The sequence below is a fragment of the Cyanistes caeruleus genome, chromosome 7 (assembly GCF_971803275.1).
Source record: "Cyanistes caeruleus chromosome 7, bCyaCae1.hap1.1, whole genome shotgun sequence".
NCBI lineage: Eukaryota > Metazoa > Chordata > Aves > Passeriformes > Paridae > Cyanistes > Cyanistes caeruleus.
Window position 1 is genome coordinate 6440854 of NC_141707.1, and position 24612 is coordinate 6465465.

General features: G+C 47.8%; 1 protein-coding gene and 1 long non-coding RNA gene across 2 annotated transcripts in view; one reads left to right on the forward strand and one right to left on the reverse strand.

Moving 5' to 3' along the window:
- Nucleotides 1-11448, forward strand: part of ABCA12 (ATP binding cassette subfamily A member 12) — a 79820-nt gene extending 68372 nt beyond the window's left edge. Inside the window, exons 43-54 of the mRNA XM_086896297.1 lie at nucleotides 466-581; nucleotides 1324-1483; nucleotides 2757-3025; nucleotides 3628-3838; nucleotides 5311-5420; nucleotides 5957-6101; nucleotides 6223-6357; nucleotides 7060-7163; nucleotides 7418-7510; nucleotides 7956-8061; nucleotides 8694-8831; nucleotides 10044-11448. Coding sequence (XP_086752423.1) covers nucleotides 466-581; nucleotides 1324-1483; nucleotides 2757-3025; nucleotides 3628-3838; nucleotides 5311-5420; nucleotides 5957-6101; nucleotides 6223-6357; nucleotides 7060-7163; nucleotides 7418-7510; nucleotides 7956-8061; nucleotides 8694-8831; nucleotides 10044-10163 — 1707 coding nt within the window. The 3' untranslated portion in view covers nucleotides 10164-11448. The remainder of the gene's footprint in view (nucleotides 1-465; nucleotides 582-1323; nucleotides 1484-2756; nucleotides 3026-3627; nucleotides 3839-5310; nucleotides 5421-5956; nucleotides 6102-6222; nucleotides 6358-7059; nucleotides 7164-7417; nucleotides 7511-7955; nucleotides 8062-8693; nucleotides 8832-10043) is intronic.
- Nucleotides 11449-15018: 3570 nt separating this feature from the next.
- Nucleotides 15019-17943, reverse strand: LOC111931868 (uncharacterized). Its single transcript, XR_002865786.2, has 3 exons — nucleotides 16132-17943; nucleotides 15854-16017; nucleotides 15019-15225 (listed from the first exon to the last, which is right to left on the reverse strand). It is a non-coding gene; the product is annotated as an uncharacterized LOC111931868 (long non-coding RNA).
- Nucleotides 17944-24612: the final 6669 nt, after the last annotated feature.

A 24612-nucleotide genomic window follows, 5' to 3' on the forward strand; every position in this document is an offset into this window, starting at 1 on the left:
TGAAACTAATCCAGCGCTCTCGGCAACTTGATATTTCTCAGTGAATCCCTGCCAGTAAATTCTGCTAAATCCCAAAGCTGGGGAAGAGAGGAAGCTCTCCAGGCAGATGTTTGGTAGGTCTCTGGCTTGACTCAACACTATAAAGATTTACAGGGCACAATGAAGTGGTCTGACTGCAAGGCTAACAGAAAACCCAAAGGGGTATTTTTCATTCACAACCTTTTTTTAAGGTACTTTCTGCCCACAGTCCTCAGTGCCGAGGCTTTGCCTATTCAAAGAGGCTTTGTGGGAATTCATCTGCAATTCATCTGGGGAGAATTGAGAGCCCACCTGTGTTTGGTTTCCATTAGAGAAACCAAGCTGCATTTGTGCAGATTCAGTCCTGGCATTGTTTCTTCCGTATTGTTGTAGGAAGGTGTTTCAGAAGCGTTGTCCTAGTAACATCTTTTTAATATCATTTTGCAGGTACTTTTTATGGTCCCTATTGGACTCTCCGTAGGAGTTATTTCAGCCTTCCAGATCCCAGCTTTCTGCAACAACAGTAACTTAGTGGCAGTATTTCTTCTGCTCTTACTGTTTGGGTAAGTGTGGAGCTTAGTTATTTAAATATCACTGCACAGGGTAAAGAACTGGATCTTGCAGTCTGAGATCCAGGGGGGGAATACTTGGGCTTTTCTCTTCAACGTGCCCTTCACAAACAGTGACTAAGTTGCTCCTTCCAGGAGCAGGGAGGTGAAGCACTGTTGTTATGCCTGCTTTATTCAGAGCAAACCCTTTGTGAGGATATAGAAATATTCAAGGTCCCAGCAGCAGCCCAAGCTGTAAGCCAAACGCTTGCTGACCTCTTGCAAAGTTCAAGAGTGTTTCAATATCACAGAGAAAAACAAACAGCAGTAGCACAATTCTGGAAAACTTAGACAAACTCTCCCTGGCTCTAAATCCTCCAGGCCCAGTCTCTTTGTTTTCAGGTGGGGGTTCCATGTTCAAAGTATGTATAATAAACCTTTTCTCCAAATTCTAATAGACACAAAGGCATTTTTTCTTTCTTTAAGCTCTGCAATGTGGAATTGTAGTTACATGCCAAAACAGAACTGTTATGTTCCAACCCTGGAAGTGTTCAAAGCCAGGTTAGAAAAAGCTTGGAGCAACCTGATCTAGTGGCAGGTGTCTCTGCCCATGGCAGGGGGTAGAACTGGATGGGCTTTAAGCTCTCTTCCAACTCAAACCATCCAATGATTCTGTGTTGTCAGATGTCTTCAGTGGTTTGTTTTCAAAGTAGCCTTTGAGTTACCATGGTTTTCTCTGCTCTGTTGGTATTTATAGATATGCATCATTTTCCTGGATGTACCTGCTGGCTGGGTTTTTCAAGGAAACAGGGATGGCCTTCATTGTTTATGTCTGTGTCAACTTGTTCTTCGGCATCAACACCATTATCACTCACTCGGTTGTGTTCCTGCTCTCCCAGGAAAAGGCCACGGACCAGGTAGGAGCCCCTGCAGTTCTGACCCTGTGGTGACACAGCAGGAGACTTCTTGTGGGCTTGGTGCCTTTGATCAGGTCCATAGCAGCTGGACACAGTCACAGGATTGCACAGGGTTCCCTACAGATGGGACATGAGTCACATATGGATCTTGCTTGTCTGTAAATCTGCATTCCCCAGCAAAGAAGGAAATGATGGTGACAGAGGGGAGAACATGAAAGGAGAGGGGAAAAAACTGAGGACTGTCTTTATAACCACCCTGGTGATGGAAGATGAAGGGCAGGATGTGGGTGGAGATGCTTAATAAAATGGACACTTCAAACCATTGCTGAGTTCTCGCAGCAGAAGCTGTGGGGAGTGACAGCTGAATGTCACTGCCCAGAGTGACATGTGCTGCAGTTAACCCAGCACCAGCTGTCTGTCATTTCAGCCTGTAATGCAGTCATCTTCTCCCTGCAAGGATGAAAAACAACCCAGAGACAGTGATGGCTCCCTAAAGCCCTCTCTTAAACTGAGATCTCCCAGGGAATGGCTGGGATAAAAAGCACACCTTACACTTAGATTTCTTTTTTTCTTTTTTTTTTTATGGAGGGCAATTACAATAGCTGGGTTGGATTTTTCTCTCTATCTGGACAGAGCTTGTTCAGCAACCCCTTGGATTTTAGGGATATTCAGTTATGATCACCTTTCATCCCTCTGTGCCCCAGTGGCAGGGAGTCAGTTCCCTTCCATGCTAATTTAGAGCCTCTCCAGTTTTCTTTGTGCACTAATCCTTTCTTCTGCTAGAAATGTACCAGAGTTCTTTACTGTGAGACTGCACTGGGATGTTTGGCTGTGAATTAGCTGGAAAAGCCCTTCTGTGTCTAGAAAAGCCAAATCTTTTGTTTTATGGAGATGTTTTTCCAAGGAAAACAGACAGGGCAGTGCTGCAGGGGAGCAGGCTGTGCTTGACAGATTACAGGGGTGCAGTGGCAGGACTCAGCTCTGGCTCATGGGTGGGTTCTGGGTGCTGAAGCAGCAGCAGGGACCATCCTGGGAACTGGCTGCTGTTTACTATGGGTGATCACAACCTCAGAGCTGCCTGTTGACTTTTATGACCTTGTGCCTGTGAAACGAGCTGTCTGCAGAGCTCTTTGCTTGCTCTCAATTTATCTCTGCTCTGAGACACAGGCAAATCCCAATGTAATTGTTACACTTCAGTCCCACAGTAAAACCTATGAATTTATTCCATGGATAAAAGCAGTGACTGACTGTGCTGCTCTTTGTTTTTTTCCAGGGCTTGCGTGATCTTGCTGAAAATTTAAGGCACGCGTTCCTTCTGTTCCCACAATTTTGCTTTGGCTACGGCTTGATTGAACTGTCGCAGGACCAGGCACTGCTGGGCTTCTTAAAAGCCTATGGAGTGGACTACCCTGACAAAACCTTTGAGCTGGACAAGACCACATCCAAGCTGCTGGCCATGTTCATCCAGGGCACCGTGTTCTTTGCCATTCGCCTCACAGTTCACGACAGGATGATTCAGAGAGTCTGGAACAACGTCCTGGAGTAAGTAACACCTGGAGCCTCGCACTGGAAACAGCCCCAGCCAGAGCTCCGTGCTTTCATTCCGGCCTCCCACACCATCACTGTCAATTATGAAGGCCATAAATTTCCAGGACAATCTGTGAGTGTGGAGTGAGTTTTATCTGGCAGAAGACCCAGTAATTAGAGTATTAAGTAACAGAGGTGTAGTTTACAGAGTACCCTGCTAGTTGGTGATGGCTGGCACTGCAGCCCTGGCTCAGGTTTTGGTGGGTGCATGCTCAGCTGTTGCTGAGGGCAGTCATTCCACTGACAACCTCCTCTGTTTGGCTCTCCCCATCTCCTCTGCCCCAGGTGCACACAGAGGGGAGTGAGAACATTCCTGTCACCTGCATTAGGAGCGTGTCCACAAGGCAGGACCTGCTCCAGCCCAGAATATTTGCTGGAGAGTAAAAAGAGGGGAGTAAAACAGGCAGGAAGAGAACACTGGGTGGAGAAAATACCAGGAAAGAATAGAAACTGTTTCTCTGAGTATTGTGTGCATGCCCTGGGATCTCACAGGGAGGCTCCCTGGGATCTATCCCAACTGCTGGCTGTTGCTGGAGTCTCTCTCTGCCCTCCCCCAGGTTCCTGTTTGACAGAGTCCATGGCAAAGCCTCCCTGCTGCCGTCCACAGCCGTAGAGGACGGGGATGTCCAGGCAGAGAGGAGCCGGGTGGAGTCTGGCAAAGCTGACTTCGATGTGGTGCAGCTCCAGAACCTCACCAAGATCTACCACCTCCCTCACAAACGCATCACAGCAGTGAAAAACATCAGCCTTGGGATCCCTGCTGGGGAGGTGAGCAAGGGGGGAAGGCTGTGGGCACCTTCCTGTGTCACTGTCATCTTCTCTAATGGTTTGTTCTGCTCTGGCCCCTTCCTTTCTTTGCCTCATTTATTGATTCTTGGGGTTACAGCAGTGGCTCCTGGTAGATTTGGGACATCAAGTGATAGTCTGAAGGCTCTAGAAAGAGGGAAAGTGGATGGGAATTGATGGAGCTGTATTCAGAGCAAAATGCCTGCGTGCTCTGTTTGTACAGTGCAGTCTTGGGGGTGTCACTGGGGATCACCAGGTGGTAAATGAAGACAGCTGAACATGTCCAGCTGAAATTACTCACCTGAACTGCATGGGAGATGGTAAGTCAGGCTTATCTGCTTGTCTTTTCCCATCAGGGGAAGACAAGTCACTTCAGCTGAACACACATTTTCATGAATTAGGACCTAAAATTAACTCCAAAGCAAAAAACATTCTTTGGTCCTGTCAGTGCAGTTGCCTCGCTGAGAAGTGAGAAGACAGGAATACACAGAGCACCTCTGAGATCCAGAGGAAACTGCAGACCAGATTCTACCTCAGGCTGTGCACCTGACTTCTGGGGAAGCTTGGAATTAATCCTTGGCACCTGGTTTATTTTAATTGCCTGGGTCCCACTGAGATGACAGTATCCTCACATGGATACTAGTCTTTATGGCAGAGGATTTTTTCTAAGCCAGAACTGACACTGAGATCTCTAGCTTCTAGCAGAATTCAGCCTGATGCTGGTGGGATTTAGGGCACCATCCCCACCTGTCAGCAGAAGCAGTGGCCCTGCACTGCAGACTGTGCACAGATTCTGTTCCTGTACAAAGTGGGGAAGAGCTATGGGTTGCTGTGCATCCCCAGCACAGGAGGACTTTCACATCAGCTGGGCTGTGCTAATGATGGCAAAATAACAGTAATTATCACCACAATGGTGATGGCTGATGCAACACACAACTGCCTATCTCCAACCTTAGCAATAAAATGTGGATTTTATCAACAGATATGGGAACTACACTGTAGGGAGACAGTTCTTCATCTTACTTAAGTAGTGCTTTGGTGACACTTTGTGACAAAAACCTTGTGTTGATCAAGGTTTTAACCAGTGCCAGCCCAAGCCTCACTCACCCCAGTCCCATGAGCAGCTGTGTCCCTGTCAAAGGGAGGCTTTGCACAAATGAGATGATGGGGGTTTGGCCTGAGCTCCTGCAGAAATGCACCTTGCAGTAAAAGGAATGACTCTACTGGAGACACATCCTTGATTCTTCACCATATTAAACAAATGGTCCTGATATAAACTGGAGTATACTCTACCACAAACAACCTCCATTACAACACTGGGATGTTCTTGAGTTCCTCTGGCAATTCAACTTGCTCAAGGGGCTGGAGAAAGAAGGGGCACTGAGCACCCATCTCAGAGCAATATTTCTGCATTACAAATACAGCAGGTTTACACTTTGACTTTTCTCTGCCAGTGCTTTGGCTTGCTTGGTGTGAATGGAGCTGGAAAGACAACAATCTTTAAGATGCTGACAGGGGACATTGGAGCATCCAGCGGAAGGCTGCGGGTCCAGGATCATTCTGGGTATGGAGGATATGATTTCTGGGGAAGCAAATCAACCTGAGAGCAGTTTTTAAGGCTGGGTGGCAAAGGATAAAAAATGTAAAAGTCTGAAATAAAACACTCAAACCAGAGCAAAAATAAATAAGGCAGGGAATTCATCCTTAGAAGGTGGCATGGTTGCTTCCTAAGGGGTTGCATTTTGCTGCTCAGAGGTGTTTGTTCCACTTCAGTCCATTGCAAATGGGATCAGGCTCAGATCCTCAGCAGTGTGATCCCCCTTCTAAGCCAGACCTGGAGACCAGTAGGGCTCCTCAAGCTCTATTTAACAGGTGGAGGCTTGGTGGCAGCTGTGCCACCAGGGTACTGGCAGTAACTGGAGAGCTGCATACTGGACATGCAACCTCTGCTGAACTGAAAGCTGGAGCTCTGCAGAGCCACTGCATTTTCCTTCAAGGGCTGGGGAAGGGGGAAGGGAGGAGGAAAAAGGGGTTTTCTCCCTCTTGTTTGATTCTGGCAATTGAGTGTGTTTACAGTTATGTGCCAACCTCCTTACCCAGGTCCTTGAATGACATCAGTGAGGCCCACTGGTCACTCTTTGGCTACTGTCCTCAAGAAGATGCCTTGGATGACCTGCTGACCGTGGAAGAGCACATGTATTACTACGCTCGGCTGCACGGCATCCCGGAGGGGGACATCAAGGGAGTGAGTAACAAGGGGCTTGACTTGGCAGCATTTTTGTCATTTAAATTAGTCTTTCAGTAGATGCATGTGTGATAATCCATGGCCTGGATGTGGATGTGGAAGCAGAACTCTTGCTCCCCAGGTTGTACTGCAGCTCCTCCAGCAGCTGAACCTGATGGCCTACAAGGACAGAGTCACCTCTATGTGCAGCTATGGCACCAACAGGAAATTGTCAACTGCTCTGGCTCTCATTGGCAATCCATCCATCCTGCTGCTGGTGAGAAATGGGGGCCCTGTTGAGGGAACAGGAGCAGGTCCTTGGGCTGGCAGGAGAACTTGGACAGTCTCACAAAACCTCCTCAGGCTTAAGGGACACTCCCCGCATGTCCATGCTTGGCCTGACAACAGAAACCATTACAGGAAAGTTCAGGTTCCAGCAAACACTCATATTTTCTTTGAGGGCATAAGAGAGTGGCAAGTCTTTCAGTTTCTCTGGCAGCATCTTCCAGAAGTCAAAAATAGATTGTGTATTTGCCAATTAAACTCTCCTAGTTCCCAGTTCTATCTTGTTTTTTATTTCTATCAGCTTACCTGCACAGCCTTGCAAGAAAATAAATGTCTTGTCTTTCACCCTGAATTTCTAGATCTTCCATGAGCTTACCCCATTGCTAAAACATATCTTTTAGTGCAGTTTTCCCACGTGCTGCATACTGAATGTGTAATGCAGAGCTGTCTGAGCAGGATTCCCAATATTAAGTTGGATACCTAATGGACATAAATATCCCTTGTCCCAAATTCTGTCGAGACTGCTGCCTTTACTTCTGACCACCTGCCAGTGTTCCTGCTGCTTTTGTGAGATAAAAAAATCTCTGTAAAAATAGCAGGAGGGAGGAATTCCCTCTGTACTAACTGCTGCCTAAGCCCAGGCTTGTTTGCTTTTTGAGTGCAGATTTCCATTCAGGCCTGTCTCTCCCAACAGGATGAGCCGAGCTCTGGAATGGACCCCAATGCCAAACGGCACCTTTGGAAAATCATCAGTGAGGAAGTGCAGAACAAATGCTCAGTGATACTCACGTCCCACAGGTAGGGCTGGGCTGCTCTGCCTCCTTTTTGGGGTCAGCAGAAGTGTGGAGAGACCCATCCCTGCCACTCGCCACTGGTCCTTGCCCTATTTCAGGGCACTGAGCTGTGACAGGTTTGGGGGTTTGTTGTGGCTAAATGTGGTGTCCACAGAAACTCACAACCCTTCAGGGAAGATAAATGATGTTCTCCAGTTACTTAACCATGTTTTTATACCTTCTCCATGACTTACTAGAGCTTCTTGGTTGGTTTTGCAGCATGGAGGAGTGTGAAGCCCTCTGTACCAGGCTGGCCATCATGGTGAACGGGAGTTTCCAGTGCATTGGCTCTCTGCAGCACATCAAGAGCAGGTCAGTAAAATGAACCTATTATTTTCACTCAACAGCCTCTGGAGTTACTGACCTACAGCTCTGAGTGCTCAGAACATGAGACCTGTGTTGTCAAAACACGGATTTTTCCTGGTTCATGTCCCTTATACACCACCGAAATCCTGTGTTAACTGATGCACTTTGTACTCCCTCACATCCTGTCTTCCCAGAACGTGTCCCCTAAAGTAATCTGTCCACTGCTCCAAAGGAGAAATGCATATTAAGGCTGAGCTTTGGTTTTATTAGTTATAACAATAGCTCAGCTTCTTACCAAGTTCCACTCCAGGTTAACAGCCCTGACCCCATTCAAGCTGCGCCGTGCCTGGATTACATTTCCCCAAAGAGGCTGTGCAGCACTCTCAAAGTATTTTCTTCATCTGTTTTTCTCTTTTCTACAGTGTTAATTGTGATTTTCTGTTTCCTCTAGGTTTGGAAGAGGATTCACTGTGAAGATGCACTTAAACAGCAGCACAGTTTGCACTGAGACACTGACAGAGTTCATGAAGTCACACTTCCCAAATACGTGCCTGAAGGTAAGCAGGGAAAATGCTTTCAGGAGAGGCTTTCAAAATCCCTTCAAACTCACCAAGAAGATCCTTGCAAGGTGGACATCTTGTGACATTCTGTGCACACAGATCTGAGCTCTCAGAGTCACACTTGTCACAAGCTATGTTGTCTGAGGGCTGGAGCACTCCAGTTCCTGGTGGCTGAAGTGACATCAGCCAAACAGCTGCAGTGACCCTGCGAGGCAGCTGTGAGGTGACCCCCTGCCCTGGGAATGCCCTTCCCACTGAGGCCTGGAATGGATGGAAACCCCCCTTCAGGTTCAGTGGGTAATGAGATGCTTCCAGCAACTGAGTAATTGTAAAACCAGAGTAACTGAGTCACAAATCCCATCCATTGTCTGTAACCCAATCTCTGCATGAATCCAAACTGCACACCTGGAGCTGGAAAATGCTATGGCCACCTTGGAGCTTTCACCCCTGGTACTTTAGCTGTGCTCCCCCAGTCACAAACCCCACAGGAACTCCCAGTGGGGAAACACTGGTCACTACCAGACAGTAACATTCAGAACACACCACAGCCCCTTCTCCTTCATCCTCCCATGGTGCAGCTGTTGGATCTGCTGACTTTTGGCTTTCCCCCACCGACCCTGGCCCCCCAGGATCGGCATTTCAGGATGGTGGAGTACCACGTCCCGGTCTCTGCAGGAGGGGTAGCGAATATATTTGATCTCCTGGAAGGCAGCAAAGCAGCCTTCGACATCAGGCACTTCTCTGTGAGTCAGACAACGCTGGAGGAGGTAAGGAATTAAAATGTGAGGCCATCCATTTAAAACTGCTAACAGGGGAGCAGACTGATGGTTACACATAATGGACTGCTGCACACTATAGACTACAGTTTGAAAGGGATTTCCATCTATATTCCTCCTGGGGGTACTTTATCAGCACTGCTGCCTCCAGGTACCTCTGCTGGTGCTAGGGAAACACACACAGAAAGCTGCCTGGAACATAAAGGATATGTTCTTCCCTCAGTCACTGCTGATTTCAGGAGCCTCGTGGGTGTGGGTGAAGGGCAGGACTATGAATCATCCCCAAGTCCAGGGCTAGGCTTTCCACCGGTACTGAAAATTTGCTTAATTTCACTTTTGGGTTGGAAGTTCATTTAGCATTACTCCAAACTTAGCTTTGGGGTTCATTCCATTTTCCCTTGCAAGAACATTCCCAATGGCAACAAAATCTCATAGGGAGCTTATCAGGTGAAGGGATTTCCACAAGGACTATCCAGAAGAAATCATCCTGTTGAGCATCAGCACCTGGAATATCAGGTTTGTCCCAGAGAGAGGAGCAGAGCTGCAGCCCTGCAGCACTATGGATTGTGACACAGCACTCTGGGAGGGAAATTCCTCAGTGCTGCTCCACTAAGGGGCAGTGGCTGTGAGAGAAACAGGCAGGCAAAGCACAGGAAGCCCCAGTTCAAATTCTGTGGGAGGACAGCTTGGATTTGTGAATATGCAAATGTGATTGCAGGGAGTGTTCTGGTAGGAGTCCTTTCTGTATTCATTAGCTGCTGTTGAAAGGAAGGCTGTTAGGTGTGATTTTATACAACTCTCTCTACGCTCTGCAGTTGTGCGTGCACAGATGTCAATTACACAGAGACAGATGGATTTATGAAGTAATAATGGGACTGTATTAAAGTGTGATCAAAATGAGCCACTGCATGGGCATTGCCTCTCTGGCATTTCAGGAACCTGAGCTGCAGGACAATTAGGTTCTGTGCAGGAATTTCCTTTGGATCCCAGGTGTCAATTCCTCAGTCCAGGAGTGCACATCCATTTATTTACATGAGCCCATAGAAGCCCAACAATTTGCAATTCTCACATTCAGTGTGAATCCATCCCCGAGTGTGCTCTCCAGGCTCACAGTCAAATGAACAGCCATGCCTTCTTTATATTCATTCATATCATGAATTATTTATGCTGCCACATACTGAGTGTTTTCCTTTAAACTTCCAGGTTTTCATCAACTTTGCTAAAGATCAAGCAGATCCTGATGGCGCAGACGCAGGTCCTGATGTGATGCTGGACAGCTCTGACACAAGTAGCCAAGCCAGCACCATAAGCTCCATCTATTGAAGGGATCCACCCACACAGGATCATAGAAGCTGGGGAAAAGACCTGACAGCCCCTCCAACCCTGTTTTCAGGGTGATTTTAGGGTGATGGGGATAAGCAGTCCCATTTTCTTAAAGTACTTTGTTTTTTGATATGCACTTCATTAATGTCACTAGGAATATGGTAGTTGTTTGAGACTGGCACTTGGTTACAAATCAGATTGGTCTTTCCACAGGTTCTTTCCTCCCCCCAGTTCTTGTTTTATCACTGTAATGGCTGTGAGGATTTAGACAGCATCACCTGCTGCTCTGGCCGTTTGCTTACAGCAGACGTGGCCGTGATGGAGCAGAGGAGCTGTGGGCAGCACAGGGTGTTTGACCACAGAGCAGCCCCACAGCCACAGAGGAAAGCCCACGCTCCACTCCCTGCCCAGCAGCAGATTTCCTGGGTGACTGAGTGAAAGTGGCTCAGTTTTGACAGGCTTCCCCCTGGGGAAGTGGGGCTGACGGCCTTGCCCCTCCTCACAGGGGGCTGTGAGAGTGCAGGTGTTACGGGGCCACTGCCAGGGGCCATCTTTGGTAATGACATAGAGCTTATCTGGTTATGTCAGCACAAATATAACTGTTTTATAAGTTAGTGCTTCCAGTGGTTTTGGTTTGTTCCTGTAGCTTATTCCAGCTCTGTAACTCCTCAGGTGAGTCCTCTGTTCCCAGGTAGTTCCTGGCTCTTGGCATCTGGTGGAAGATGATTCCCCCATGAGCCCCTTTCTCCTTCTGGCTGGAGGTCAGGGCTGCTCTGGTATAGCTGAGTGGTACAGGGCAGCTCTGTTGGCTGAATGCTCTGACAGGAGGAAGCTCTTTGCTTCGTAAGACTGTGTTTCCCTGGGCACAGTGGAAGCAAGGAGCATCCCCCTTGCTCACAAACCCTCCATCTCCAGCAGCTTTGCTCCTCTGTGTCCTCTTCAGTGACCTTCTTCCTCAACCCCACGTGCTGGTTGCCCCCCTGACCCCAGAGCTGTGTTTTCCCACATAATAAGGTATCATTAGCTCCTGCTTCAAAGACTCTGCCTGCTGGCTTTAAGGGAGTGCTCTGCCCACTTCTGAGAGCAGCCCCCAGCAGCTGAGTTCAGCACACCACCACACACATCCTGCTCTCTTCCCCCAGAATGATTAATAGATGGAATAGTTTAATATGATTCTTTATTATATGTATCAGCATAAGGCCCCAAAGACTTGGGCATTGATGTACCTTCAAGCACAAAATGAACTTAAACTCTGAGCTCAATAAACTTGCTGTTGCTGGTAAAACAGATTGCAGATAAAGCCTTACCTTGTGAGACCAGGGGTGGCCCAAACTACTCACCTGGGTTCACCCACACAGTTCCAGCCAGGTGGTTTCTTTTTCCTTTGGGTCTTTTTCTTTTGTTGTTTTTTGGGGGTTTTTTTGCCTTCCCCCAAGCTAATTTGAGTCAAAGGAACCTTTGATGAAAGCTGCAACGACACATCTTTGTTACCCTGACCATGACTACGACTAGTTCAGCTCCTATGTGATGCCAAGGTTCGCTGTGATAATCGTGCAAGGAGTAGGTACTTTGTAAAATCCCAAGCATCCTTGATATTCAGTGGGATACTGAAGTTCAAGGTTGAGCTGCTGCAAGGAGGCCACGTCCTCTCCTTGGTCTTGGTGTAAACTTCTTACTGATAGCAGGAGTTTTATAATGGATTGAAAGTATTATTGAGCTTTGAATTATGCCTCAACCTGCTGACTGTAATTAAAACTGGGATTCAGCTTCTTTCCAGAATGCATTTGACACCTGCAGTTTGTAAGTAACTGAAAAAGCTGCCCAGACATCCATTGTAGCTGCTTCTATTATTATGTCTCCAGCACTGCAGAAGCTCTTTTTTCTCATTTTCATTGCACATCTTACACAGATCACAGTATAAAATTAAGCTTTTCTCTAATGGAGGGCTTGTGCTCCCTGCAAAGGACTCAGAGCATGAATGCCAATGATTTAAATGCAGCCTTGTAATACCAATCAGAGCATTATTTTATTATGTCGATGGCTTTGCAACTGCCAGTGAAAGATGGATCTTCAGACTCTGTCCAGATGTACTTTACATGTAATTGAGGGAGACTGATACAAAACTATTCTTTTGTCCCTTTAGAGCCTACTAATCAAACAGGAAAAAAAGAAAAAAAAAAAAAAGAGGAAGTGATTCATTGGAATACTTCAGCAAGTTGCAATTTAATTGTGCAAAACAGAGTTTTGAGGGGAAAAAAAAAAAAAAGCAAAAAGCATCCTTTGAATTTCCACCCAATTCTGGCATTAATAGAAACATCTGCTCCATGTGAAATGTGTCACGGCCATGATCTACGCTCCCCCTTCTCACTCTCAGGTAAAAATAAACCATCTGCTATTGCAATCAAGTCTGTGGGTATTGGTCCAAGCAAGCCAGAGTTTAGAGACTGGGGGGAATTTAACTGAGGCCCGTAGAGAAATACTTACAACTGTTTGGGGGCTGGAAGCATCTGGCAGGGAGGTTGTATATAATGTCACCAGGGGCTGAATTACCATTTGTGCCACATTACAAACATCCCCATTCCCTGCAGAGACTCAGATTCGGAGGTAGGACACGCTCCAAGCTCAATTCCGAGGCAAAAACCTTGGAAGCCAGTATCCTCCTGCCTCTGAACACCAGCTCCATGCCTCCCATCAGCTCTTTGTCCCCCTGAGAAGGTTCCAGGGGTGGCCAGGAATAGAGCACTGACTGAGAAACCACTCATGAGAATGTGAAAGGTTTTGAGCAGGGTCTGCAGGGCAGGGAAAGGATGAGGTCCCAATAGTGAGTGCCCCCCAACACCAGCTCTCTCTGAATCCCCTCAGAAATTTTGGCTTTATGTGACTCTGCTTTCAAAATGAGCCACCAAGCTTCCTCCTTCCTCTGGCCTGAGCAGGGAGCTGAGGTTGCTGCCGCTCGAGCGCTGTGTACCACAGCACATCACCTCTCCAGGAGCCAGAGGTGAGTGCTGCAGTCCGGGAGGAAACAAGCTTTTCATCTTCCTCCTTTAATTCAGCATCACCTCAGCCACCCCAACAACCCTCAGGAGGTAGCAGTGCCAGGGCCAGCCCTCCCGGCCTGGCCACACAGCCCCGGCTTCACTTAAAATGCTCTGGCACATCGCACACACCGGGGAGAGGCAGTGCAGTCACTCAGCAGGGCCAGGGAGTCGAGGAGGAATTTCAGAATTGGTTGTGTGCATGGTGAGGCTGATTGAAGTCAGGTTTGTAATTTGAGTTGTGGACTTGGAGACAATGATTCAAATCTGCATCCTGGCTCTCCTTCATCGCTTTGTGCTGCTGGGGAGAGCACGGTGCTGCTCCTGCCTGCTTAGCTCTGCTCGGCACAAATAGCCACCGAGGGCTGCTTTTGCAGGGTCAGAAAGGGTCTGGCAGGGGCTGGGGAAAACTGTTCAGAGAAGCCAGTGTTAAGTAAAATATTGCAAATATAAATTCAAGGTCTCTGATGGGATTTTTTTGGTCCTTTCCTGAGAGCTGCAGGAGTGATTTTTTTACTGGGTCAGTTCAGAAAACATGTTTACAGCACAGATGAACACATCCAGGTAAACAAAACCCAGTGCTTACTAAAGCTTAGGAGCTGGTGGTGCCCACAGACCTGCAGCCTGTGAGGAGTCACTCCTGGCATCCAAAATTTGCAGGATCCATCCTCATAACAGGCTCGGGATGGGGCTTAGCCTGTTGTAGGAGCTTCAGCTTCCTTCCATTGCTGCAGCTTCACTGAAGCTGCTGTGAGGCTTTTTGGCTCTTTACAAGCCAAGAAAAATATCTGTCTCTTCAGTTAATAGGGGAAAGGTTATTTTGTGAGCTGGTGGAGAAAGAGAAATGGGTTTTGGATGGCAACAGCACATAGTATGATTTTACTCTTTTTTTTTCCTTTTTTTTTTGTGGACTACAGCTGTGATCTTGCATAGCTCCAAAAAAATATCAACAGCATACTAAAAGTGAGCACAACACAGAAAAGCAGCAGTGGGGAATGACAAAAAAATTGAATTCACCAGAATTATTATTCCATGGCAGTATTTAAATTAAAAAAAAAAAAAAATCACTCTAATTAATTTAGTTGTTCAGGGAGAGGATGGAAGGAAGGAAGATGGCACTAAAATAATAAGAACAACATTAGTAAGGGATACAGCCAGCTCTCGCTGTTGGCTCTGCTCCTCATGCTACTCACATACACAGCACTGGGAAGGAGGGAGCACGATGGGGAGCAGAAGGGGGAGTGCAGCCCTTTTTGGGAGGGAGTATCAGAGTTGTGGGGCTGGAGGCTGCCCCATGTACAATCCTGCAGCACCTGGATGGTGGCACAAGCCAGAATGGAAGAGTCCCACTGGTCGAGCCTGGGATGAAGGATGCAAATCCTTGTGCCTGCAACCCGTGGAGCAACACTTGGAACCAGTTCCCTCCCCCAAGTGCTTGTCCTGGAGGATGCAGCCCCCACTTCATTGCTCATTGCTGCTGGAAGACCCTTCTGGGAACAAGGCCTTCAGCGGGGAGAGCAATCCTGAGGGCCCCATGCTGGGGGGGAGACAAGTAAATGGCAACACTCCTGTGAGCTGTAAGGCTCAAAGCAACAAATCTCCCCAACCTCCAGGGTCAGGGAGGTGCTTTGGTTTGAAGCAGTGAGTCTTCCACTAGACCAGCAAGTTGGGTAGAAGAAATGAAGCCTCTCTTGGAAAGAGTTCAGGTCTTCACTGACTTGGCTGACAAAGGGAAAAAACAAAGGGTGGCCACAACAATTTACGGTAACGCACGTGAGATGAAATCCACGTGAAGACAGGGTAATAAGTGAGGCTCTTACCTCCATTAGCAGGTCAAGGGGAGCTCTCAGCCCTCTACTCTCCATGTCCTGGTTGTCAGGGGAAGTGTTTTTGCCCAGCCCTCTGCTTGAGTGTGCACTGCCTATTTCCCAGCCAGAGACAAACAGATTGAAGCACATGTAGTGTGTGACAGGAAGGAGGAAGCAGGATGATCTGCCTCTCCATAACCAGACCCAGCTGAGTTATTCCTGCAAAAGACAGCGATGAATTTAAGTTAAAATGATACCAACCAGACTGAAATGCAATTAAAGGAGTCCCCTTAGGGTTGCACATCCAATTAGTAGCATACCTTTAATTACACCAGCACAGTTTCAAACAGCTACGTGCTGAGAGGGCCAGCAGCACGGAGCTGGAGCCTGCCTGGTGACCCATATCCATGAGGTCCCAGAGGAGGTGCACCTGGCTTTGCATCACCATCAGTGGCCTGCTCCTCTCCTGGAGGAGAAATGGCCCCCAGGGTGGCCCAGCCTGGCCTGGGGGTGAGGCAGAGGAGAAACACAGAAACCTTTTTCAGTTTTGTAAGAGCGATTTTCTCCAACAGACAACTACTGGAAAACAAGATCCAAGTGCTTCTAAAAGGTAAGAGTTTTTCACACTTTTTTGTACATGACACTTCCCTCTTGCAGTGCCAGAATGTACCCTGCCTCCAGGAACCATGAAAGTTAAAGCATTAGAGTTGACTTTGGTAAGAAAAGTCATTAAAAAATTAACAATGCAAACATTAGGAATTGCTAGAAGCACCAGAGTACTTCTAGCTGTCCCTTGGCCATCTCTGTGGAGTTACATGAGGTAAAAGAACTCAAAATACCCCCCCACCTTTAACCTTGAGCATAATGCCAGCCCCAAAGCTGTGAGTTTGGAGTACGGTCCTTGGTCTGGAGCCTTTGTTCAAGTCCGTGTCAAAGCCTGTCATCAGGCTGCTCTGGACATCAGCAGGCTGTGCAACCACGCCTTGCTCCCCCAGATTCTTATTTGAAATCCTGTCAAAGAGAGAAAATAAAGCTGAATGTGACTCTCCTTTGCCCATTGTGCCACAAAGCCTGAGGGCTGGCGTGTGTCGATAACCCAGGTACCCCTTTTTAATGCAAACTCACATCAGCTTGCATCACATGGAGCCCTGGGATCTATTCTGAGAGGTGCACGGAAGCTGCTGCTTCATCCATCTTCACTTGCTCTTCCTCAAGTGTTTCTTTAAGTACCTTCAATGTCAGCAAAACGAGCAAAAGTTGAGAGCATAGGTTTAATCAGATTAACAATTCTAATCATTCCCATCCATCACTGCAAAGCAGCTGCGGCGCTGCCGAATCCGTTCTGCTCCAGGAACCCGGAGAATCGGAGCCATACCTAATCAGCCAGACAAGGGCAGCTCTGAGCTTGCTGTAAAGAGGAAGAGAGCCATTGACTCCTTTATTCATTTTTTTTTATGAGCCTCCAGAGCCTTCCTAGAAATTATTAAAGCCTCTCCGAGGAGCACAGCGCCGCAAAGGGAGCAATTCCTCCAGGGCTGGTGCTCACGCTGCGATAACGCCCTGTGTGAACGTACTGGGGCCCAGGATTTTGTTATAAACCACTCTGGCTGCCCATTTGAGGGACCCTCCTGCTCCTCAGGGGTGGGTTATAAACAGGGATGTGTGAAATCAGGCAGGATTAGGGAATACCGTGACGCTGCAGAAGTGGGGACCTGCACAGGGAGGATTTGGGCTGAAGGCCAGGCAGTGTACAAGCATGTGCAACCTTTAAAGAGCTAGGGCTGGGCCCCCAGATGCCTGCAGGGGATGGAGATGTTTGAGGAGGAACGGGATGTTTTGCTCCGTGCCTGCTGCCCTGCCTTTGCTGACAGTGGAGGCAGGAGAGCAGAGGGATGCAGCTTCAGACCGAGTTCATATTTCAACCGTGCTGGAAATCCCGTGTGCCAGAACCACGTAACTCTGCCAGCCTACAGGAAAATGTCACCACTGGGTGAATGTCAGTGACCTGTGAGAGCAAGAAACCTTCACAGCTCCCTTGGAGAGTCCTGATGTTCTAAGAGGTCATTATTCCACTGTGAATATCCTACACGGGGTGATTTCAGAGCTTGAAATCAGCTCATATATGATGCTAATATAGTGCCCCTGTGAATAATACAGCACCACTTCTCCCATCAAGTGAAATGGGAGAGGCAAGTGTCCCCCCTGGACTGCTAAATTTCTGTATTACTCACCAGCCTCATCCTGATAAATCAAAGCTGCTGTGTTGTACTTCCCTCCCAGCCCCCTTGGCATTCTTGAGCTCTGGTTTAAGCAGGAATTGGTGGGGGAGCTGGCTTGGGCTGTGTAAGGGAGCTCTCCAGCCCAAGTGGTTATCCAAGTCCTTGAAATCACCTTAGGATGTGGGAAGCTGTTTTCCCATCCACCCAGGCTGTGACATGCAGAGGTGCTCAGCACCAATCTAGTGAAAACAGGAAGGTCTGTGCTAGGGCTTTCCTGTCCCCGTGGGCCTGTTTGCAGAGGGGGGCAGGAAAAAGGAGCCTGTCCAAAGGGTTTGGATGGCTCGGGGCTGGGGAGTCGCAGCGGCAGGATGGGACAGTCCGGGTGCAGGGCTGGGGATGTGCACTGGGCTCTGGGAGGGCACAGGAGCTCACAAACCATCCTGCTTCCCTCAGCTGGATCAAGAGGAGGGATTACAGGAGAAGCAGAGCACAAAACCAGGGGTTGTGCTTGCAGCATGGCACATTTGAGTGACAGACCCTGCTAACCCACAGGGGAGGTGGTGTCATCCACTGTCCCGGTTTGGCCCTCTTCCCTGCAGAGGCTGGAGAAGCCAGACCTGCTCCCAGGCCAGGGGGAAACAGCCCCCACGGCTCACGGGTCAGACCTCTGTTTCTTCTGGAAGTTTATGGCAATCCTATTTGTGGATTAAAATGCAGCTGTCGAGGCTGTTGGTACAGGATTTACAACGTGGCCTCAAAATAGAGGAGAGAAGGAAAGCTGAACTCTCCTTTGATGTTTGCAAGTGTAAACTGCAGACCTGAGCTGAACACACTGTAAATAAGGATCATTAATCATCAGCTAAGTGCCGTGCAGTTGCTGTTATTTACTATAACAACATAAATCATCAGGAGCCGCTATCATGTTAATTTGGATTTAGTATGGATTAGTATGGAAAAAAGAATATCCTCACCTGTTTACAGAATACATAACTTTACTTGTAAACCCATACAGGTGTGCTGTGGCTTTTGTTCCTTAGTTTCCTCCAGCTAGGAAGCAAGTCAGGAAAGTGTTCTGGGAGCTCTGCACGTGTGGGATTGCAAACAGTTCAGACCAAGCTGCTGCCCAAAATCTTTCTTGTGCTGATACAGTAAATCAGCACCCAGGGCAAAAGCAAGACCAGGAGGTCTTGGACCTGTTTCACCACCCCCAGCTCTCCCTCCAGCCCCAGTGCAGGGCACAGTGGTGACACTTCCCAGTTACTGCACTGCATCCATGGATCTCTGCAGTAGCTCCACGGGTTTCCTTATTTTTTTGTCTGCACCTCAACTCCAGCTTTCACATTTAAAAAGCACCAGGCATGGGTTTTGTGGGATGCTGGAGCCTGCTGCTCCTCCCTTTGGAAGGAAGGCTTAGCAGGGAAGGAGCATTTAATTTTAAATTAAGGGAGCATTACCCACATATTTCATATTCTCCAGAAATGCCAGCTGATGTATTATTTTTTCCCCCTGATTTGACTTTATTCAAGCTAAAAGGTGCGGCTGAGACACTCATGCACCAGAGCAAGGCTGGCAGGGCACCAACAGGACTGTGCTTGGTGTTTTGGGTGTGGAGCTCATGCCAGATTGACCCCATCCCTCTCTACAGATCATTTCTAAATTTGGTGGTGACACAGCTTCACTGCCCAGGGATCCTCATCTTGGTGCTTGGGCATCTTTCTCTGCCCTCGAGCATTCAGGCAAAGTGGAGTGTGTCTACTCCACCTCCAAAAAAAAAACTTGAATTTTTTAAAGTGAGGCAGGTTTGTTGTTAAGAAATCACAGCAAATTTCTTCCCAAAGTTAGTGCAGCACTCACAGTCCTGATGTCAAAGTTATAAAGGATAAAGTTATCTGCTTTATCCTGGTGGAACTGGAGGTGCTGAGCCCTGAGTGAAGGTGTGGAGATCCCTGACTGACCTCATGGAGGTCACCAGTGCTGCTTTGGCTGGAGGTTAGTCCTGATTATGAAATAGGCCTTGATATCTGGGAAACAATTATGGTTTGCATTTATAAAATGTAACTGGAAGGGAAATAAAAAGGATTTGATTTTTTTGGGGTGGTCCAAAGATTTCCCTTAGGCTTGCAGCTGCAATGTTACATTTAAAAACAGTCACAGGTAAAAAGAACAAAAGCAATGCTGGACCTGAACTTGCACTCCACCGGGTCAAAAAATGCAAGTAATTGCCTTTAATGGTTTCTGTCATTTTTAACCTGTGTTTTGTGTGTGCCAGATGAACAGACATCAAACCAGGGTGAATCTCTCTAAGCGCTGAGCCAGAGCTGAGGTTTGCATAAATTAAAACTGGGTTAATTATAATAACTCTAGCACAATAGGGATAGGATAACAAGATTAATTAGAGGGGGGCTAATAAGAGGGTTCGAGCTACAGCAGTACAAAACCTGCACCCAGCTTCACCTGCGGTTTCCTTGGACTTGTCTCCCACTCAAGCTGAAGGGCAATCCAACATCTAAAAGCCTCTGCAGAGCCTTGACTGTGTTTTCCCGAGCATCCAGGCTCGCCTCGCACCGACCATATGTCTGTCTCTGTCTGCTAGCAGATTGCACCAAATATTTTCCTTTCTTATGGTGGCTGAGCAAACAAACACCATCTGTGGGGCTCGCCGAGGGAAATCCTGGCCCCCTCGGCGCCAACGAGAAGGCAGCCACACGTGTCCATGGCGCTGACATTTCTGACATCCATAGCTCGAGACAAGAACTCCCCTCTGCTCCTCATCTCTGCCCATCTGCCCAGCTGGGTCAGGACCTGGCATTTTGCAGATTTAAATTCAGATTTTATTGAAGAAAGGCTGGGTCCCATCAAAGCAGACTGCCTAGCCTGACGCAGGTTAGGTGGCAAGTAGAAGAGGGCAAGGATGTTTTTTGGGTGTCTCTGTCTTGGATATATCTGCACTGCTGGGGGCTTTGGGCATTTTCCAGCCTTGCTGAAATCCCTCAAACCCCAGAAGCGATGGGCATTTTTGGTCTTGCTTGACCTGATTAGAGCCAGAGTTCTTGGAGGGCAGCTGTGTGAGATGCAAATTCTTCCCTGTTCAAGCCTTTTTTCCTTTGGAAGTTGAAACTCCGGGGGTACCACTTGGTAGGGAGGATCTGTGCCATCTATCCATGCAACCCAGCATTGGAGCAGGGGAGCATCAGCAGCTACTGCAGCAAAGGTGTGAACGTGGTTCCCAGCTGGGCACAAGGTTTTCTCGTGCTTTGCTGTTCTCTGTTACTTGCCTTTCTGCAGGAAATCCCTTTTCTGGTCACATCAGAGGGTAATTTAAATTTTGTCAAATCCCCCACAGTTTTGACCCGTGTGGGCATTGACAGAGCTCTCCTGCTGGGTGATGGGCAGGTGGAAATTACCTGTCACCTCTGTTGCTTTTCCACTTGTGCTTCTGCACTGCTGGGCCCAGAGCTTGTGCTCTGACCAAATCTTTTGTACAAGTGCTCCTTGGATTTAGCAATTCGCACGGTGAAAGCAGAACCAATGAACCACAGGCTTCTCTGCTGCTGCCTTTAATTAAAAATGCCATGTCTAACACCAGCAGATGTTCCTGCTATCGAGACTCGAGGAATAATTTAACGCCGTGTAACGCAATGCTGACTGTGCTGCTTAGTCTGAAAGTGTAATAGACTTTTTTTATTATTATTATTATTATTATTATTATTATTATTATTTCCTTTCGGGGATCAAATCCCTCAATATTTGAAATTTTAGAACTTGGTAGTCTAACAGCCCTAATCAATTACTGCACTGAATGATCTCAGCAGCCTGATGTCTGTCAAACCAGCGCTGCAGCCCACGCTGCCTCTGCGACCACGGTGAGCTCACAGGGCTTTGGGTCAGGAGCAAAATTGGCCCCAGAGGGGTGGCCTGAGGAACAAATGAAGCCTGTTAAAACCTGTGATTCAGACATTTGGGGAGAGAGGGGATTCAAAGATGAGGCTGTGCCTCCTCCAGTTTTTCCTGCAGTCTTCTGATGAAGAGGATCCATCCTGTTGCTTGCTGTGGGTGCTCAGCACGTCGAGCTGGGCACCCTTTCCTGGCAAGGCACAGTGGTTTCAGGATGTTCTCTGTGTTAAGGTGGATGAGAGCAGAGGGATCCCCTCTTCAAGGAGCTTTGGCTCTTTTAACCCCTAGGAAAACAACTGATTTACGAGACTCAATGGAACTGCTTCCCTCTGCACGCTCCTTCCTGTTACAGGATAAATCATATAATAATTGTATGTTTGTTGAAAAACAGCTGGGGAACTTCACTAAATTAATAAAATATCAGGTAGCGGTGTATTTCCATAAAAAGGTCTTTACCAGATGGGCAATGCTTTGAAATGAAGCACAAAGTAGGTGAAGATATTTTACCTTCCTCTTCAGCCAGGGAGCCGAGCCATCCTTCAGTGCAGGTCTGGCTCTGGAGCTCAGCACTGTTTGGAAATCCCATTTCCAGGCCAGCACGGTGAGGATGAGCATTGCCTCAGCAGGGTACAGAGCCGCTGATTCATGCACGCACCAAACGCTGCTGCCTCACTATATCACACCACTGCTGAAACCCTTTCACTGGCTTTCTGTCATGCAACAAATTTATTTTAAAGTGTGTAGGCCTTATACTGCCTGGAATGGCTTTACTTGTACTTTAAATACTGCATAAACCAACTTTAAAGATATATTTCTTGCTTTCCTCTATTTCCCCCCCACCTTTTTTTTTTTTTTGCCTCTGACTGTCCAATTGGTTGCAGTAATTCACTGCTGAAGAAGACATTTCTTAGATTTCCAAGAGCGCCAGCTCCTTAACCTTTATAAAATTAAGGAGAATGAATCATTCGTGACTTTTACATCTTTCTTGAACACAAGTATTTGTTAGATGCAGGCTGCCCAGGGCAGTGCTTTGCCTCAGTTTAACTGAGTTGTAAATGTTTGTAAATTCCCATATAATGTCTCAGCACAATGGAAACTATTGCATCTGTGGATTTATCGAGAGAGACACTAAACATATTTCAGCTGGAGGAAAGGAAAAGGAGGCACTTGTCTGGTTTACTGGGCTATACAGTATATATCAGCATCTCATATTTTGTGAACATAAATGCCAGGTTGGCTCAAGAGATCTGTGGATCAAGTATTATTTGTAACCTGCTCCGAATGCTTCAAATTGCGTTAAAGTTTCATCTCAGAAGTGAAGCCTTTTGCCATCTTTCAGGATCCCTGGTGCACTGGGAGATGCTGGGAGCTGGGTTGTTGGAGCACAGGATGAGCTAAGTAACAGGGAGTAGGATGTTAAGGTTTCACCTGCCACCTCTTCATTCTTAAGGAAAAAAATGTCAGGCTTAGCTTATTTTGTGAGTTTATCCTGGTTTTTGAGCTCCACCCCTGCAGCCCAAGGAAAGAGTGAGTGTGTCGATGTGTCCCTTGCTGTCATCCCCTCCTGTATCCAGCTGTGTTGGTGCATGCACACAGGATGGGAAGAGGCACCAAGGACGTGCCAGCTTGCAGGGCTTGGGGACAAGCTCCTCTTTGGGCAGCGTGCCTCTTGCCTGCCCCTTTTCCTCCCCCAAGACAGGAAAGGAGGATGCTGAGCCCTGAAGCAGCTCGTTGCACTCAGATCCCGTCAGACACACATCCGAGCCCACCTGCTGCCCGCATCATCCGACACGTGTCCCTTACAAGGTGCGCTTTGTTACACCAAGTTGTTTTTGTTGCGCTTCCACTCTCGCCTCCGTGGCTGCTGTTCTCTCCCCAGCGCCGCCGGGGGTGCCGGGCTGTCGGCAGAGGGGACAGCGCTCCGTGTTATTAACGCAGCGGGGCTTCCCTGAGCACCAGGAAACAACAGCCCATTACACAGCCACAGCCACACTTTTCACAGCTGGATCCCAGCGCGCTGATGCAGCTCCTGCAGCAAACAGCCCTGCTCTGCACGCAGAGAAACGAGGCGAGCGAGGCTCGGCGGGCTGGCATCCACCCCGGCCCTGCTTCTGAGGACTTGTGTGTCACCTGCACAGGCTGCTGTTTGACCTCTCAGTCCCTCCATGGAGTCCTCTCTCACGGACAGGGATTGGGAGTGACCATGAATGCAGAGAGCGTGATGCTGCTTCTCGCTGTGATGTGGCAGCTTTGCCCCAGACGACAGCAGGAAACGCTCTCAGATCCAAAGCGCTGAGAGATTTCACAATTCCACGTCCTGTGTGGAACACACTTCCCTGCACCTCTGGCTCATATTAGTAAAAAAGATAAAATATTTAGCCTTCCCTAAATAAAGAAAAAAAAATATTATAAAATTCACAATTTAGACAATCTCCGGTGTTCAGGAGCCACAGAGTGAACAAGCTGTGAAAGCAGAGGAGTGTGACACTTGAAAACTGGAGAACCTCCCTCTTGGAAGACATGAATAACTTACTAAGAAATACTTCCAGCCCTGATTGAACACACATTTAAGTAGAACTCCTTCTGTCTAGATAAGGTAAGGCTGGGACACCCCTCTGATGGCTGTTCTCCACGACTGTCGCAAACTGAATTTTGCAGCTCCATGCCGCCATGTCCTTTTATGATGAAGTTCCCTCAAAGAATAACTGGCTGGCTTTAATCATGTTTTCTCTGAGATTTATGGCTTGATGCTTATTCACTGGCGGAGCTTCTCCACGTGAAATGTCAGTAAGCCCGTTATAAATTGCTCCTGGCATTCCTGCTCTATCTTTTACTTGGCCAGGAGTATTTCTACCTGAAAGTGATAAATTCCTGCTATAACTGCTTTATGTGCTCCAGTAATTATGCTGTAGAGGGATGGCGGGGGCTGCATCTCTGTGCAGGTACTGCATAAAACACACCAACCTGCAGAAGTGAGAGATCGGGCTGTGGCTTGGGGTGCTGCAGGACACACAGGCTGAGGGGAAAACCACCCTGGAAACCTGAAATAATGGTGACTGGTGTAGTGCCTCTGCCAGAGGAAGCTGAGGAATGGGGAAAAGAGAGAAAAGCAAATGGACTGTTTAAAGGGGAAAGGCATTGGCACAGGGCAGGTGCTGTGCCACGTCCACCCAGCTGTCTCAGGCCCCGTCTGGGCAGGAGATATTCATGCTGTGTTAGACATGCTTGTTATGGATACACAAACACTGGAAATACGTACACAGGAGCATCAGGTTTGGGTGTGTGATCAATTTGGACTCTGTTGTGCTATCCAGACGGGCTGAGCCAACAGTATGAGGTTGAAGAAGGCCAAGTGGGTCCTGCACTTTGGCCACAATAACCCTGCAGCTCCAGGAGTCAAGTTGTTCATGAGGGTCTCTGGGTCTTTGAGGAGATGAGCAGTTGTTGGTTGCTATAAAGATGTTTATTGTATGAATGCATCAGTCTCGAAGGC